Source organism: Pelodiscus sinensis, chromosome 1 (genome assembly GCF_052426305.1).
Source record: "Pelodiscus sinensis isolate ZL-2025 chromosome 1, ASM5242630v1, whole genome shotgun sequence".
NCBI classification, from domain to species: Eukaryota; Metazoa; Chordata; order Testudines; family Trionychidae; genus Pelodiscus; species Pelodiscus sinensis.
This window is the reverse complement of record NC_143052.1, coordinates 345,269,095-345,287,056: the sequence shown is the minus strand read 5'-3', so window position 1 is coordinate 345,287,056 and position 17,962 is coordinate 345,269,095. Positions and strand designations below refer to the sequence as shown.

The following is a 17,962-nucleotide window of genomic DNA, read 5'->3' as shown; positions in this document are numbered from 1 at the left end:
AAATAACTTTTTTTATCGGCCCTCTCCACACCACTCATGATTTTATAGACCTCTATCATATCCCCCCTCAGTCTCCTCTTCTCTAAACTGAAAAGTCCCAGTCGCTTTAACCTCTCCTCATATGGGACCCGTTCCAAACTCCTAATCATTTTAGTTGCCCTTTCCTGAACCCTTTCTAAGGCCAAAATATCTTTTTTGAGGTGAGGAGACCACATCTGTACACAGTATTCAAGATGTGGGCGTACCATAGTTTTATACAGGGGGGCTGTGTCTACACTGGGCCACTTATTCCGGAAAATCAGCCGCTTTTCCAGAATAAGCTGCGAGCTGTCTACACTGGCCCTTGAATTTCCGGAAAAGCAACCATGCTCTACTGTACAAAATCAGCCGCTATTCCGGAAAAACTATTCTGCTCCCACTCGGGCATAAGTCCTTATTCCGGAACACTGTTCCAGAAAAGGGCCAGTGTAGACAGCCCAGTAGTCTTTTCCGGAAAAAAGCCCCGATCGCGAAAATGGCCAAATGGTCGTAGCCAAATTAGCCCCCGTCATACTGTATGTATAGTTGGGGTTATTTTTCCCGATGTGCATTTAGTTTCTCCGCAATGGCTTTATCGTCCTTGATTGCTCCTTTTATAGCTCAATCATCTAGGGACCCACAGGTTTTTTAGCAGGTTTCCTGCTTCTAATGTACTTAAAAAACATTTTGTTATTTCTTTCTGAGTTTTTGGCTAGCTGTTCCTCAAAATCTTTTTTTGCTTTTCTTATTGCATTTTTACACTTGATTTGACAGTGTTTATGTTCCTTTCTATTTATTTCACTAGGATTGGACTTCCACTTCTTAAAAGATACCTTTTTGTCCCTTACTGCTTCTTTTACATGGTGGTTAAGCCACGGTGACACTTTTTTAGGTCATTAATACATTATTAATAGCTGTTTCACTGAGTTATGGGCAAACTTAGATGGTTCTAAGCAGGTCACTGGCATGATTTAGATGTGTTAAGCATATTTGTGGCATGCTTTTGATATATTAAAGATGGTTCTAAGCATGTAATTGGAAAGATTTAAATGTGCTATAGATGGTTGTTACCTATTTACACTCTGCAGTGATTATGACACTCTGCGATGGTTACTTAACCATTTTACAAACCCTCTATTAATGATCTATTAACCCTGTATAAACTATATCGAACAGTTTGGAGTAGCCAGAGCAATCCTTTCCCTAACTGACAATAATTGGCTCCTGTGAACAATTCCCCCTCATCCCTGAGCGCCCCCTTGTGGCTGGGCACCAGGATGCAGTGATTAAAATCCCATAGTAAAGTGCAGTGTGTTTGCTTTTGCCCAATTTATGAAGAGATCAGATTATGCTGCATCAGTGACCTGTCCTCTTCATTATTTACCAGTCCCTGAATATTTGTGTCATCTGCAAACTTTGTTAGTGATGATTTTACGTTTTCTTCAAAGTCATCCATAAAATTCAAGCCAGAGACATACCGCTGAAAGTCTCCTCTTAAGAGGTGTGGAGGGCCTTTGACTTCAGTGGGAGAGTAAGGACTCAGAACTTCTCAAGAGTCCGTTTGAAGGATGGGATCCCTTTATGTTACAAAGGAACAGGCTGAGGCTGGAGTGCAGAGACAAGACACTCAACACAAAGGTTCCCAGCTTGGCCTTCTGCCTCTGCTAGGGGAGGCAGCTGTTAAAAAACAATACTTAGGAGTTGGGGTGAATGGGAGGTTCTTCTCCCACCTTGATCACAGGACAAGTGTTGCCTGAGGGTACTCACATACTTGTAGCTTAACCCATGCTTAAGTGCTTTGCTGAACTGTATCTGAAATGTGTGCAAGTCTTAAGTAAGGGGAAGCTGCATCCTGCCCAACCAGCCAGGGGATGGAGAGCAGACTATCTGGTCTCACAGGCATGTTGCTGACAAAGCTCTATTTCAGAGCTGACTGACTGAGAGAAACCTGCAGCTCACACAGCTGATCCTCAGCTAACTGAGCAAGCTGGATTTTCCATGATAAACCTTGTGTGCTTCTGGATTCTAATATGCTGTCAACTCCGTATGTCCTGGGGCAGGGGGAGGATCACACTCACTCTGTCATCAACCTGGAGGCTATTTCACCGAGGGTTCTTTTTTACCCAGAAAAAAGACAAACAGGGTTCAGTTTTCAAGGCAAGAAGAGACTGTGGTCAAGACCAGCTCAATTCTTTGTCTGCCAGCAAGTGTTCCCTGTACGCTGAGCAGTTGGGTGGCCATCCAGGAGAGATTCAAATGCTGCTCATCTGTTTAGCAGAGTGCCCATAGCCAGAAGCATGTGTTTATATTGGTGGTGCACATCTGCACTTGCTTCAGTGCATGTAACAAAATTTATTCCACACATTGACAGACCAAAACATTAGAGGAAACATTGCTGGCAACCATGACTACAGCCATCTAGCAGTCATGTTAACAATGCAATCTGCTACATGATCTTCACCTTACCACAAAAGCATGTCTTTTAAACAGCAATGTGTCATGGTTACATTTCAGAGACTGGACAATGCATAGTGAGAGTCTGTCTTTTTATTCAGATCAAATGAATAATACTGCACCATTCTTTCTCTTTCAGACTTACTGCTCTGAGTCTGCCAGGTCAGAAGGAAGAGATCTAAGTCCATTGGCTGTTAGGTGAAGAACCTTGAGTTGAGACAAAACTCCCAATGTCCGGACGTCCTCAGGAGATAAATTATTGTAAGAAAGATCCAATATCTAGGGGAAATGTAAATAAAATTCCCACTATAGTAAAAAAACAAACTCTCACCTCTGCTAGAATTATTCATGATTTCCTATGTATATAAAATATTTTAAAATAATAATAAATAATTGATATTCAATGCAGGCCTGATTCTGTGAGGTGATAGGGACTCTCAACTTCCAGAGACTTCAGTGAGGGAGGAGGGTTCTCAATTTTTTGCAAGAAGAGCTAAGCAACGAGTCCTTGATTAAATGTATCTGATATCTAAGACAATGCTCATATTGCAGACTGGAAAACTGAGGCACTGAGCAGTTCTTTGACTCACCGATGGTTACATAGAACACCTCTGGCAGGGTCAGGAATAAAACCTAAATCTCCTTGCTCCCAATCTTGTGCTCTAAGACTAGATTATTCTCCTTCCTCTAATCATGAGCGTACTTGGTTTAAAAGAACGACTGTAAAAAAATAGGCATGTGGCTTTAAACACTGACTAACAGTATCAAAAATGACATTTTCCCCACAACATTATCAGAAAAATCTCTTCAACATCCCTTATTAACAGTGTCTGAATAAAAGATGCTCAAAATTAGCTCTTCTGGGTATTCAAAAAAATTATGAAGGCATCACCATCTCATTCACTAATTTCCAATATGGGTATCACATGTGAAATACTGACTAACACCTAGCCTAAAGTTACATTCGCTCTTGTCACCAATGGAGTATGTGAATCACATCTGTGCCCAAATGATAAAATTTTCATTTAATTCTTCATATTTTCAGTCCACATCTTCACCATTTTGCTCAGGTTTCAGTCACAATATCCACAATGAAGTCTAAATATCCTATTAAATAATGTTAATAACAAATACTCAGTAATAATGTTACACCTTGCTATGACAACTCTAAATGTGGGTGGGTAGGAAATGAGCTTGATTCTACCTTCTCTCTGATCTTACTTCCAAGTGTAGAAAGTCTCCAGCGCTGATTTTAATATTTCTTAATCCATTCAAGGAAAGTTCTAGTTCCCTTAGCCCAGAAAAGTTACGAAATGCTTCTACATGGATAAAAAAAAATGAAAAAATGTTACACGAGAAATTAATTGTGTTGAAAGAACAACTGCCATCTTGCTGTGGTGCGGGAAAGAGTGGGACCATGTTTTTCTAGGAGAGTAAAAACAAAACAGATTTTATTGGCAACAATCATTTATATGGGGTTGTTCTGAAATTCCTGCCTTTAAATACAAAGAAAGGAACCTAGCAAAAAGAGGGATCCAGCTCTCACTGAAAGCCAATGGGAAATGACCATCTAATATCCTCAGGCTGCCTTCATTAGTGTTGGTAAAAAGCACTGGCCAATAAATCCTGAGAGGTGGCAGAACCCACCCAGCAACAAAACGCCTGCTTCCTCAGATGAATGACGGGGCAGCTCTTGGGACTTAGCTGAACATAGGGGACAAAAAAATGAACTAACAGGGATAAGGTGAAGATCATAGGGACAACATGAGAGAACCACAAAGAGACACCAAGCAGAGAACCCTGGCTTGACAACCCTGGAGACCAAAGTTCCCTGTTTATACAAACATCAGATACATCATGAGTAATCATAGAATCACAAAATACTAGAAATGGAAGGGACCTTGAGAGGTCATCAAGTCCCATCCCCTTGCCCTCACAGCAGGACCAAGCACCATCTAAAGTCTAAACCATCCTTGACAGATATTTGTCTAACTTCCTCTTAAATATCTCCAATGATGGAGATTCTACAACCTCCCTAAGCAATTTACTCCAATGCTTAATTATCTTGACAGTTAGGAAGTTTTTCCTAATGTCCAACCCTAATTCTCCCTTGCTGCAATTTAAGCATTGAATAATAGCAGTGAAAGCCACACCGGATCTCAATCCAGACTTAGAGAGACCATCACTATGAGTCACTGGTCTCAATACTAATTCTAGTGACATGTAACCATGTCTATTAGGAACTGGACTGAGGCCATCATAGTCACTTCACAGAAGGGCCAACGTACAGCGATCAGGCAGGAACAACTTTTAGTCATTACTCATGTGGGCAGCAGTTAAAGTGAAAAACTCTGATTCCCTATCCCTTGAGCTATCTAGTGCACCTTTCTGGAAAATGTTTCATGTTAATTTTCAGCATCACTTCCCAATATTCAGCAAAACAAAACAAACAAAACACTGACATGAAAGTGAGCTGCAAGCCTTTTTAAACTATCGAAAGAGGGTGTTTGGGCACCTAAAACAATCTATCCCACTAAGGATTAGGAGAGTCACAGGAGCGGAGGGTTCACATCGTCTTTTCTGGCTAAGTAAAGAATTGAGACTGCAATTTTATTTTATGGTGAGTCCTGGGAATTTGGGATGGCCTCCACATAGGTCACAACTAGGACTCCAATCCTTCAATTAATAACACATGGAGTGTTACAGGTGGTCCTCCAGAGTGCTTTCAATGACTGGGCTGAGACCTACAGAGTTCAGGAATACAGGTTCACTTTCAATTAGGGTGGACAAACCTCCAGGATTGGCCTGGAGTCGCCAGGAATGAAAGACTGATTTTTAACTAAAGATTATGTTGTGTGATTAAATCTCCAGGAATACTGCCAACCACAATTGGCAACCCTATTTCTAACAAAATAATGACAGCCGTTGCTTCTCTTGTAATCCACTCTCCTCCTGGGCCTGCCAGGAGCAATCCTGCATATCCCTAAATACGCCTGCAAATGCAGTGCCTACTGCCTTGGCAACATTGACCATGAATGAACCTGTCTCAATTCCAGCCCTGCTGCAGTCTTCATCTGTGCCTTCAGGTTGCTTCTTACATTGATGGCTACAATTCCCATCTGTGTAGCATCTCCAGCCCCCAACACTCCAGAATGTACAGATTACTGCTGCTTCTCTCCCATGTATACAAGAAAGCATAGCAACATCATCCCATTCTTGGATCACTCCAGTGACTCCCAATGTATATTTCAGGACTCACCTCACAACTGCCATCTTTGTTTCTGAAACCTTGCACAAACTCCCATCATGCTGGGTGTTTAAATTCTTCTGGTGTGCTCCTTCACAGACTCCACCCATAAGAAGACCATCTTCGATCCCCCAATGATTTTACCTGACCGTCACTGTTTTCAGTTTCCCAAAGTTTTGCCGCATTTAAAGGTATGTCTAAACTGCAGGCATAGTTAGATTGGCATAGCTTGCCAACACCACCCTACAGCACTGAAAACGTTGTTTGTTTTTTTTTTGGTCAAGGTAGGAACACCTATGTCCTCAAATTACAACAGTTATGTCAGCGGAATCACTCTTACGTCAATACAACCCGCAGTGTAGATGCGGTTATGTCAGCATAGCTATGCTGGGCAGGGGTGGGTTTGTCATGGCCCTGATAGACGGAGCTATGCTGATACACTTTTCAAGTGTACACTAAGCCTTACTTTTCCTCTGCCTGGCTAACCATCCATACGTCTATTCTCCCTGGCCTATCCTAGATATCTACCTGTCAGAATGACCCACCAGCTGGATTATATGCCCCAATGTTCTCTTATGCTCATGCTGTTGTGAAGCTAGTAAAGGTAACGGGTACAATGGAATGTAGGAACTGCAAGAGGAGATCAGATCCAAAGTCCTCCCAGTCCAATAGCCTGTCTTGGCCAATGGCCAATGGCAGATGGTTCAAATAAGGTGTAAGAGTCCCACTATAGGCAGTTGTAAGGCAATCTGTCCCCACATTAAGTCTCATCCTGATCAGAGATACATGCTTAAAATCGTGTAGCATGAGGTTCAATATCTCTTCCAAAACATTATAGTTAATTATACCTCTGGAAATTCTTGATATTACTGATGAACACATTTGAAAGAAAATAAAAGCCACACTCCATTCAATGCAATCTCTGCATTTAAGCCTGGCTCATTGGTTAACCTTCACGGTTACACGCAGTCCCCCCCATCCCCACACTGCTGCTTCTGTATCAGAGGCAGCAGTGCAGGAAGTAGGTGGGAGCTGGTTCACGCTGGGAGCCGGTTTTTAACCGGATAACTAATTAAGTGGGATTTTACATCCCTACGTGATACTGGCTTCCTTTGTACAATGCTATGACATCTACTAATCCATGTTAGTCTGTATTGGTAAAAACAACTAACAGTTCTGTGGCACCTTAAAGATTAACACATTTATTTTTATTACCAAGTTTAATACCACATCTAACAAATTGGGCTCCAATCCAGAAAAGCTTAAGCCCAAATAAATTTGTTAGTCTTTAAGTTGTCACAGGACTCCTTGCTGGCTTCCTGTAAGAGCTAGGCATTATCAGAATTATAATAAGAACTGCTACAAGGAAACGTACTGAACAGTGGGGAGAAATTCTCCTGTGTAAAGGTGACACGTGTATTCTTTTTTAAAACCTATTTGAAAGATTTTAGCCAAAAGCTAAAGATACTTAGTTTCCCTGTATCGTGCCTGTATCTATGAGATGCATCTGCATTTCAGCAGTGTGCATCCTTACCTAATGTCAACAGGTTTTCTGTAGCATTGATATACGCGACAGAATCAAACTGCTCAAAGTCATCTTCTTTAGCCTGATAAAAGAAAGAAAAAAAAGCAAGTGTACCTATCTGTTTTGAAATAGCTGTGTCTTTTCTTGTTGCAACCAAGCGGTAGCACTTCCCCGTATTTGTTTCCCACTGTCCTAATGTGCATTCTAAAAATGGGCAGCAAGTCTCTGAGGGTCTGTCTTCACTGTAGAATTAACATGGGGGATTAATTGCTCCACGTCCTTATATGAATGTAAAAAAAAAAAAAAAAAAAATCACATTTAAAATATTAACCAGTTAACAGTCTTGCTGGGCTGGAGTACCCCCCACCCATGGCATGGCGTGGTGGGCCCACTCGGCTGCTCAGGCCAGGCCAGGCACCAGTTATCCAGTTACCCCAATAAGCATGCCAGTAAGGCAATGCTCACCGGGTAACCATGTAACAGATTACCCCTTTACATTCCATGGGTATGTCTACACTACCTTCCTAGTTCGAACTAGCGGGGTAATGTAGGCATACCGCACTTGCAAATGAAGCCCGGGATTTGAATTTCCCGGGCTTCATTTGCCTAAGCGGGGAGCCGCCATTTTTAAAATCCCGCTGGTTCGAACCCCGTGCAGCGCGGCTACACGGGGCACGAACTAGGTAGTTTGGAATAGGAAGCCTAGTTCGAACTACCTAGTTCGTGCCCCGTGTAGCCGCGCTGCACGGGGTTCGAACCAGCGGGGTTTTAAAAATGGCGGCTCCCCGCTTATGCAAATGAAGTCCGGGAAATTCAAATCCCAGGCTTCATTTGCAAGTGCGGTATGCCTACATTACCCCGCTAGTTTGAACTAGCGGGGTAGTGTAGACATACCCCTAGTCCCTTTGGCTCACCCAGGAATCCCACTGGAACCTCTCTAACCCCAGCATCAGCTTCCCATCTTCACAAAAGGACTGATGACCTTCCCCCTTTTTTTCCCTTCCCCTCTTCTCTTCTTGGGGCAGACAGAGGGCTTAGATCCCCTCACCCATTCAGAGGAGCCTGACAGAGAAAATGTGCATGGGATAGGAGTTGCTATTGCAGGGCAGGAATGCTCCCCAACATGGTATGTGTAACAGTTGTATCCCCCTACTATCCAAGGCCTTGTCTCCATACTGGACTAGGATAGCGACAATGATACCCCTGTACTCTGTCCACACACACAGCAGAGTGGGGCCTGAAACAGTTTTATTCAGTCAGCCATTGCCCCACCCCCAAGAATATTTTCAGTAGCCATCTGTGTACAGGACCTACATTTTGTGTACTTATTTACTGCTTACTATGGCTACATGTATATTAAGTACCACGGGGAAAATATTCAATAAGCCATTTGTTTTGCACACATCAGGCCATCAAGGTTACAGATGGGTCCTGTCCCCCAACGTGTTGAGAATCACTGAGCTATACTCCAGGTGCGTGGCTGTGTGGCCTGGTTGCAGGGGGACACAGGGTCTGCATTCACACACACACACATACGGCCACTCATGGCTAACACAGGGTATGTCTACACTACCCCCCTAGTTCGAACTAGGGGGGGTAATGTAGTCATACGGAGTTGTAAATGAAGCCCAGGATTTGAATTTCCTGGGCTTCATTTGCATGAAGCCGGCCGGCGCCATTTTTAAATGCCGGCTAGTTCGGACTCCGTGCCGCGCGGCTACACTGTCCGAACTAGCTGTACGCCTCGTTCCACTAGCCTAATCCGAACTAGCCAGCATTTAAAAATGGCGCCGGCCGGCTTCATGCAAATGAAGCCCGGGAAATTCAAATCCCGGGCTTCATTTGCAACTCCGTATGACTACATTACCCCCCCTAGTTCGAACTAGGGGGGTAGTGTAGACATACCCACAGTGAAGGTCTCTCAGGACTTCTGGTGGTTCTCCACATGTGAGTATCTCCTACTTACCGAGACCAGATTCTTGTTGCTTATATCCACAGAGCACAGATCTGAAGGGATCTTCACACAGTGGAGCTGAATCTAGGAACACAAACCAAAGGGTTAGCTTCAGCCCTGCAGCCTAGCTAGGCAGCTCCAACTGTTCAGCGTAGGCTCAGGACAAGCAGAAACAGGACTGCCTGGGTTTATTATCTGGCTGATGACTCGAGGACAAGGGCCTGCTCTCACAGAGGAGCTGCAGGCACATGCTGCAGCAATGCGAGCTCTACAAGGGGTGCGCTCCTGCTGCAGCATGATCCAGAGAGGAGCCTGTACAAAAGGCTAACCTCCCCTCACAGCACCCATGCCCTGGCTGCCCAGGATGCGCCCTTCAGCCTTCACTGGACAGGGGACAGGGCTCACTGTGCTGCCCTCTGACCTGCCCCATGGGACGAACAGTATGGAGGGGATAGAGGGAGCTCTATGGATCAAAGCCAGTCTCTGCCTAGGGTAATGCTTGGGAGGTAGCTGTAGGACTGTCCTAAGATCTTGCATGATCTCAAAATAAAAAAGGAGTCATATAAAAAATGGAAACTAGGACAACTAACAAAGGATGAATATAGGCAAGCAACACGGGAATGCAGGGGCAAGATTAGAAAGGCAAAGGCACAAAATGAGATCAAACTAGCTACAGGCATAAAGGGAAACAAGAAGACCTTTTATAAATACATTAAAAGCAAGAGGAAGACCAAGGACAGGGTAGGCCCACTGCTTAGCGAGGAGGGAGAAGCAGTAACAGGGAACTTGGAAATGGCGGAGATGCTCAATGACTTCTTTGTTTCGGTCTTCACCGAGAAGTCTGGAGGTGTGCCTAACGTAGTGAATACAAGCAGAGAGAGGGTAAGTTTAGAAGATAGGATACACAAAGAACAAGTTAAAAATCACTAGATGTCAGCAAGTCACCAGGTCCTGATGAAATGCATCCCAGGATACTCAAGGAGCTGATAGAGGAGGTATCTGAGCCTTTAGCTATGATCTTTGAAAAATCATGGCAGACAGGGGAGATTCCAGAAGACTGGAAAAGGGCAAATATTGTGCCCATCTATAAAAAGGGGAATAAGAACAACCCAGGAAATTATAGACCGGTCAGTTTAACGTCTGTCCCAGGGAAGATAATGGAGCAGGTAATTAAGGAAATCGTATGCAAACACTTGGAAAGTAATAAAGTGATAGGGAATAGCCAGCATGGGTTTGTGAAGAACAAGTCATGCCAAACTAATCTGATAGCTTTCTTTGATAAGATAACGAGCCTTGTGGATAAGGGAGAAGCGGTGGATGTCATATACCTAGACTTTAGTAAGGCATTTGATACGGTCTCGCATGATATTCTTATTGATAAACTAGGCAAATATAACTTAGATAGGGCCACGATAAGGTGGGTGCATAATTGGCTGGATAACCGTAGTCAGAGAGTTGTTGTTAACGGTTCTAAATCCTGCTGGAAAGGGATAGGAAGTGGAGTTCCTCAAGGGTCTGTTTTGGGACCCGTACTGTTCAATATCTTCATCAATGATGTAGATATTGGGATAGAGAGTACTCTTATTAAGTTTGCAGATGATACCAAACTGGGTGGGGTTGCGACTTCTTTGGAGGATAGGGACATAATTCAAAATGACCTTAGCAAGTTAGAGAAATGGTCAGAGGTAAACAGAATGAGGTTTAATAAGGAGAAATGCAAAGTGCTCCACTTAGGAAGGAACAATCAGTTCCATACATACAAGATGGGAAGCGACTGTCTAGGAAGGAGCATGGCGGAAAGGGATCTAGGGGTCATAGTGGACCACAAGTTGAATATGAGTCAACAGTGTGATGCTGTTGCAAAAAAAGCAAATATGATTCTAGGTTGTATCAACAGGTGTGTTGTAAGCAAAACTCGTGAAGTCATTCTGCCGCTCTATTCTGCACTAGTTAGGCCTCAGCTGGAGTACTGTGTCCAGTTCTGGGCGCCACATTTCAAGAAAGATGTGGAGAAATTGGAAAGGGTACAGAGAAGAGCGACAAGAATGATTAAAGGTCTAGAGAACATGACCTATGAAGCCAGGCTTCATGAACTGGGCTTGTTTAGTTTGGAAAAAAGAAGATTAAGGGGGGACATGATAGCGGTTTTCAAATATCTAAAAGGGTGTCACAAGGAGGAAGGCGAAAATTTGTTCCTCTTGGTTTCTGAGGACAGGACAAGGAGTAATGGGCTTAAAGTGCAGCAGGGGAGGTTTAGATTGGACATTAGGAAAAAATTCCTAACTGTCAGGGTGGTCAAATATTGGAATAAATTGCCAAGGGAGGTGGTGGAATCTCCCTCTCTGGAGATATTTAAGAACAGGTTAGATAGACATCTGTCAGGGATGGTGTAGACGGAGCTTGATCCTGCCTTGAGGGCGGGGGGCTGGACTCGATGACCTCTCGAGGTCCCTTCCAGTCCTATTATTCTATGATTCTATGATTCTAAGGGCTCCCTACCATCACCAACCCAGCCTCTCATGACAGGAGAATAACCAGGTTAAAAAAAGATGTAGCCAATGCCACCTAGTGATCCTTGGCTTAGAGGCTGGGCTTTTGAAGCCACTATCAACCAGCACCAAATATTGTTCAAGGGATCTTAAAACTACCTTTGAGAGCACACTGGGAGCTGCACAAAGCAGACTTTGGGTCCATGACAGTAGATTTTGTTAACATAAACATCGGGGGTGTCGGTAGCTCTAATGGGACTCAAATGATCCAAGGCAGGCGTTCTCTGATTTCTGTTTATATAGGTAACTTTCTCCAGGAGAGTCCAGGCTTCAGGTTAATTTGCTCCCCACAGATATAGTTTATTGTTTCTTATTTTCTGTCAAGATCACCCCTCTGTACTCCAATGGGGATCCCAGTAACACCTGATAGGAAACATTTCAGAGCCATAGTCTGATGCACCAGAAAAGATGGTAGATCCAAATAGAATATGGAAACTCGTGGACGATATGGCCAGAACCAGAAAAGAATCCAGAACAGTTGAACATTTTGGGAGCCAGGAAGCTACTCTGACAGAGAAGCTCCATCGGGCATTCCCTGGAATACTGCAAGAGTCCGACACCAAATTCATCCAGTGCCACAGGATGCGTCAGTGACCTCCCAATCACTGAGAAGAAAATTCAAAAGAGCTCCCAAGACAAAAACAAACTGTTCTATATCGGCTGCAACCTTGAAAGAACTCACTATCTGTGGGAAGCTGAACCGCAATCAAAAAGATGGCTGGAAATCAAGATAAAGTACAGGAAAGCCTGGATATGTTATTGCTATTCACGAGAATGGGATGAGACTTGCACTGTAGAGTGACTTATCAGGCATACTGTGGCATCCGTCCCTGGTGCCTCAATGTCAAATGTACCAGAGCAAATCGGGTATCATTCTTCTGTTGATCTTTACGCAGCTAAGCTACAGAAGACCAAGCCAAAGAAAACGTCTGGTGAGTATATGAGCTGTTCAAGGGATAAGCTCTCAACCCGAACTGAACGGATATTAATGAATGATCTAAAATATTTACTGTAACTGTTTCCTGTCTGCATTTATCAAAGGTAGTGCAAAAAGACCTGCTCCTACTTGCAGCCTGGTTTAGGCAGAGTGAAAATCACAATCTAAAATACAGTTAAAATAAAAGGAAGAACAGTCCCCTTGGGGTTCACACAGGCTCAGAGATCCACCCACATGGAGTAACTTGAAGGATCATGGCCACATAAAGACAAGGGATATAAAGGTGAATGGAACATTATTTTGAGGTATATATCAGATCAGATGCTTAGCTGTAGAGACTTGTGCCAGTGTGGACAGAGCTGCGTCGGTCACCAGGATCAGGGAGGAAATTTTCCCCTGCATATCACACCAGTGGGAATCCTAAACATTTTTGGCTCTCACAGGATTATCCAGCAGGGGCCCACCATTAAGAGGAAGTGGGCTTATCTCACACAGTCTTAATTCCTGCAATGAATGTACACATGGTTATATTTCCAGTCTTTTTAAAAAAAATATTTTATATGGAATAACCTATGTTTGGAAACCCATTTAATATGTTGGTCCAGCCAAGGAAGGTAAGAAACTAGATTAAGTTCTGCCATGGCTCTGATTGTTCCCAAAAGTTACAGGTTTAATCAGATCCCTGATATTAAGGGCTTGTCTGTACACAGAGTTATTCCAGAATAGCTGTTCTGCTTTCAGTTCACATACTACTTTATTCTAGAATAATTTGCATGTGTAGAAAAGCCCCAACGCACATATGTGTATATACAATATGTAATGCAGTCCTTTGGGGTACTGAGGGAATAAGCCATTGATACATAGTTTGAGGTCATTTAAATCTGACATTTGGTAACACTATACTGCTGTTCGGTAATATGCTAGGAAAAGGAAGCAAGCGGGGGTAAGGAACCCCACCCCAGCCAAAGAACCCGTAGCATTAGCAGCACCAGGCGGTGAATGGGGAGACCCTACCCCAGCAAGGGAACCCTTGGTGTCAACCAGGCCAGGCGGCTAATGAGGAGCCCTGCCCCAGCTGGGGGACTCACTGCAGCAGCGGGGCCAGGCAGCAGCTAGGCAGTCCTGGACCAGAGAACCCTGGGAAACCCCCAGCAGAAGCAGGACAGGCCCTGGCAGTGGGGCCAGTGGTGGCCCTGGCTGGGGAACTCCAACATTATTTGGGCCAGGAAACCTGGGAAATCCCCAGTGGCAGTGGGGTTGGGGTGGCCAGGTGGCCAGAGAATTCCCTGGCATCACTGGGGCCAGGCGGGGCCGGGGAACTCCAGCCAGATATCCCATCCCTGGCGGCACCAGGGCCAGGTGGCAACAGGGAAGTCTTGGCCAGGAAGCCTGGCAACTGGGCAGATGGCTTCTGAGCGGGGTTGTCAGCAGCTGGGTGGCCCCAGGGAACCCTGCCGGCAGCAGGGTGGGAGCCCTAGCCTTGGGAGCCTGGGAGCGGGGCAGCCAGTAGGGAAGCATTGATCTTCCCTGGCCTGGCAAACTCCCTGGATTGGGACTGCTAAGGTCCCGAGGGTGCCGGACAAGGGAGATCCAACCTGTTTTCAGTTATGCACAGGAACATTCCTTTGCCAGCAAACATTACAGAGTTTATTCTTTGTTAGTTCTGTGTTGTGTTAATGCGTTTATAAAATTCTTAGTGAAGGCTGGTCAATCATTTGTGTGTGGAAAACTGGGGTGTAGCCTGCCCGATACTAACTGGCCATGTGGACCCTGCTACTGAGAGCTAAAAGTTCCATAGTGTGCTTTGATCACTCAGTTTCTAAGGAGTTAATGCACTGTAGATACACCTCAATTTACCACATTCTATCTGTATAGAGAAGCCCTGAGTGATTTTTTAGTGACAACTGAATTTAAAAATAGAACAAAAAGACTTGGGATATTTTGAAGTGAGAGTCACTGTTTATAATAATAAAACAAACAAATATTTTGCAGTAGTCATCTGCCTTCCTGTTTCTTTAAAGTCTGAAGTTACATGTTTACAAAGCACAGAGTCTGTATCACATCCCGTGAAATCATTAAAAGTTAAGACTTTGCAAACCAGCTGGATTGTCATTTCTTTCTTCTAGTGAGCAACGTGTATCATGACCTGTCCCTGTCTGCTTGGTTCTACAGATGCCCCCTGCAAGTCTCTGCAAATGAAGAAGCATAAGAATTTTCCCTCTGTCTCCTATGTCTGAACTCATCTCATAAGGGGCTTTAAAAGAAGACATGTCTGATCAGCTGGCAGTAATTGCTAATATATGGGGATCATGTATTGCTGTAGTGTAGAGATGTAATAGTGTAGTCGACTAACTGATTAACCAATAAGCAAAGGCTTACAGGTTAATGTTACAGACTATAAGCCCCCCGCCAGCAAATTTAGCAGGCAGGCCAGCAGCCCGGCTCAGTCCTGACTTGCAATGGGTCTGGGACCTACCCTTGCTACAGCTCTGCATTTAAAGTGTATTAGGAACTGGGCAGGCAGGCAGCCTGGCTCAGTTCCAACTTGTGCCAGGTCTAGGAGCTCAGACCCCCACTAAACAGGGGCTGCTGCCACCCCACACTGCTGCCTCTTTATCAGAGGCAGCAGCAGAGGGCAACAGGGAGCCGGTCTGCAAGGGGAGCTGGTTTTTAAACTGGCTCCCCTCACGGACTGGCTCTCACCTGGCACCCCACTCTGCCGCCTCTGATACAGAGGCAGCAGTGTGGAGTGGCAGGGGGCTCTGTGAGAGTGAGGCTGGAGCGCACATGCTGCCAGTCCCACCCCTAGAGACTACAGAATAGTCGACTAACCGATAAGAATTCATGAGGTTACTTGACTATTCAATTAACCGATATTTAATGTCCCTACTGTAGAGGTTGAGTATTTGTAGCAAACTGGCTTCAGAAATATCAGACTAATTTCTTAACATTATTAACATGTTTTCTGGGTGATGAAAACAATGCAGGCCTTTATATCACACAGTGCATATGAAATTAGATAGGAATGCGGTGTGATAGAGCTTTGTGTGAGACCAGCATTCATGGTATTTTGGTTCAGAAGTTATGCACCAGGTATTACCATTAGAATAGACTGGGAGGAAGGGCATGGATTAACAAGTCAGAGTGCTCTTTGGATGAGAGAGGGTTTTGTAACTGAGAAGGGAGAGAAGGGAACTTTCCTGTGGAACAGCTAAAATATGGACTACGGGAAGCAGATATGTTGGAAGGAATGGGAGGCTGTGAAGAAGGCCTGAAGGCTTCGTCTAGATTGGCATGATTTTCCGGAAATGCTTTTAACAGAAAAGTTTCCCGTTAAAAACAATTTCAGAACAGAGCGTCTAGATTGGCACGGATGCTTTTCCGCAAAAGCACTTTTTGTGGAAAAGCATCTGTGCCAATCTAGACGCGCTTTTCCGCAAAAAAGCCCCGATTGCCATTTTCGCGATTGGGGCTTTTTTGCGGAAAACAAATCTGAGCTGTCTACGCTGGCCCATTTGCGCAAAAGGGACTTTTGCCTGAACGGGAGCAGCATAGTATTTCCACAAGAAGCACTGATTTCAAACAGTAGGAAGTCAGTGTTCTTGCGGAAATTCAAGCGGACAGTGTAGACAGCTGGCAAGTTTTTCCGGAAAAGCGGCTGATTTTCTGGAAAAACTGGCCAGTCTAGACACAGCCGAAGAGATCAGCGCTCGCACCGGCTTCTCTTTAAAAATGGAGAGTGGCAGTGAGCAGGGGTTTGTGTTTGTGCTGAGACCCAGGACTAGGGATTCAACCAGCATCCTCTCCTGCTGGCTTCCCTTTAAAAATGCAGGGGGAGTGAAATGAGCGAGTAGTTGATAGTGCTACCCGATAAGCTCCTGCTTATCGACTACTTCTTTACATCCTTAATATGAGCATTTGTCTTGACTTTTTTTCAAATGGATTTTGCAGCCCTCCCAGTAGTAGAGAATTCCAAATTTTATTTTTTAGTTGTATTGTAGTAGCACCATAGTCCCATTCTGCTGTGGAGAACAAAGAGAGTCTCTAGCCCAAAAAGTTTACAATCTAAGTAACATTTGACTTGTGTCTGCATGTACTGCCACTGAAATGAAATTACTTATTGTGTGGAAGATGGCAACAATCAGACCACCGCTAAACAGCAGGGGCAGCAGAGAAACTTGGCTATAGATATAAGGACAAGTCCCTAACTCTTCCAAAAATTGCCACTGGATCTATACAGAAGAAAGAGAACCCCTGGGCTTTTAAGGAGTCACCTGTGTGACCCACACAGCCTGAATGGTCTAAACCTTAAGATAAAAGGACAAATTGACCCAGTGCTAATGGAACCTGTGGTAACCTCATCATTCAGTTAAGTTTTCACTCACCAGAAATGGCCCATCTAAGATATTCTCTTGAACAGTTTCATCTGTGTATCCATGGTGCTGGAGTTCTGACACATACTGTGGAGTTGTCTGTACTTTCTCTTGAAGGGATTTTGCACAGATCACTGCTTCAAATGTAGTCTTCTGAGCAGCTCTGTGAGCCACCAGCCAGTGACCAGCCCCTGGAATAAGGAAGTACAAGATTTTAATAGACATCAGAATAGGCAAACAATCTTTAGAATGTATTGTTTGTGCAGCACCAACTAGACACTTTGGCATTTGCTCTGATATAAAACATGGCTGAATCACTGGTTTTTAAAAATGATCTGTTTATAAAATATTTAAATGTACAATAACGAGAAGGCATCTGTATTGTCAGATAAGGACAAAAATATCAAGGCTGCAGTCAGAAACACAGAAAAGCAGAATTTTACTACTGTTTTTAAATAAAATCTGATTTGTTTCTGTAAAATTTCTAAATATTTCATGGATATCAACTCAGCCAGAACAATTCCACAAAATATATAGGATGAAGCTAAAACGTGCTGCTCCCTGCATCTCTGACTGCAACTCTATTGTTCCTGTCTTACTCTGTCATAAGGCTGTGCTTCCTATTAGCATTCTCATTAACATGAAGCCCTAGAGATGATACAACTGTCTGCTTTGCTGAGGTGATGTTTTGGAACATTTTCAGGTACGTTTAAACATAGTTTTAGAATGAACTCATTTACATTACAAATTCTGATTATTGTTGAGTGTCTTATGATAACATCTAAGAGCTCCAGTCCTGGACACAAACACAAAACAAAAAGATGGCTCTGCCCAAAAGACTTCACGGTCCAAGGTTTAGATGTGCCCTTAAGGCACAGCCCCTAACTGCACAGATTTGCACTATC

General features: G+C 44.0%; 1 protein-coding gene across 4 annotated transcripts in view; it reads right to left on the bottom strand.

Moving 5' to 3' along the window:
* Nucleotides 1–17,962, bottom strand: part of XRRA1 (X-ray radiation resistance associated 1) — a 48,646-nt gene that overhangs the window by 21,802 nt on the left and 8,882 nt on the right. For all 4 annotated transcript variants that reach the window (XM_075919593.2, XM_075919591.2, XM_075919594.2 and 1 more), the window contains exons 3-7: nucleotides 17,070–17,248; nucleotides 9,211–9,282; nucleotides 7,254–7,326; nucleotides 3,694–3,791; nucleotides 2,618–2,751 (exon numbers count right to left, since the gene is read on the bottom strand). In XM_075919593.2, coding sequence (XP_075775708.1) covers nucleotides 2,618–2,751; nucleotides 3,694–3,791; nucleotides 7,254–7,326; nucleotides 9,211–9,282; nucleotides 17,070–17,248 — 556 coding nt within the window. The remainder of the gene's footprint in view (nucleotides 1–2,617; nucleotides 2,752–3,693; nucleotides 3,792–7,253; nucleotides 7,327–9,210; nucleotides 9,283–17,069; nucleotides 17,249–17,962) is intronic.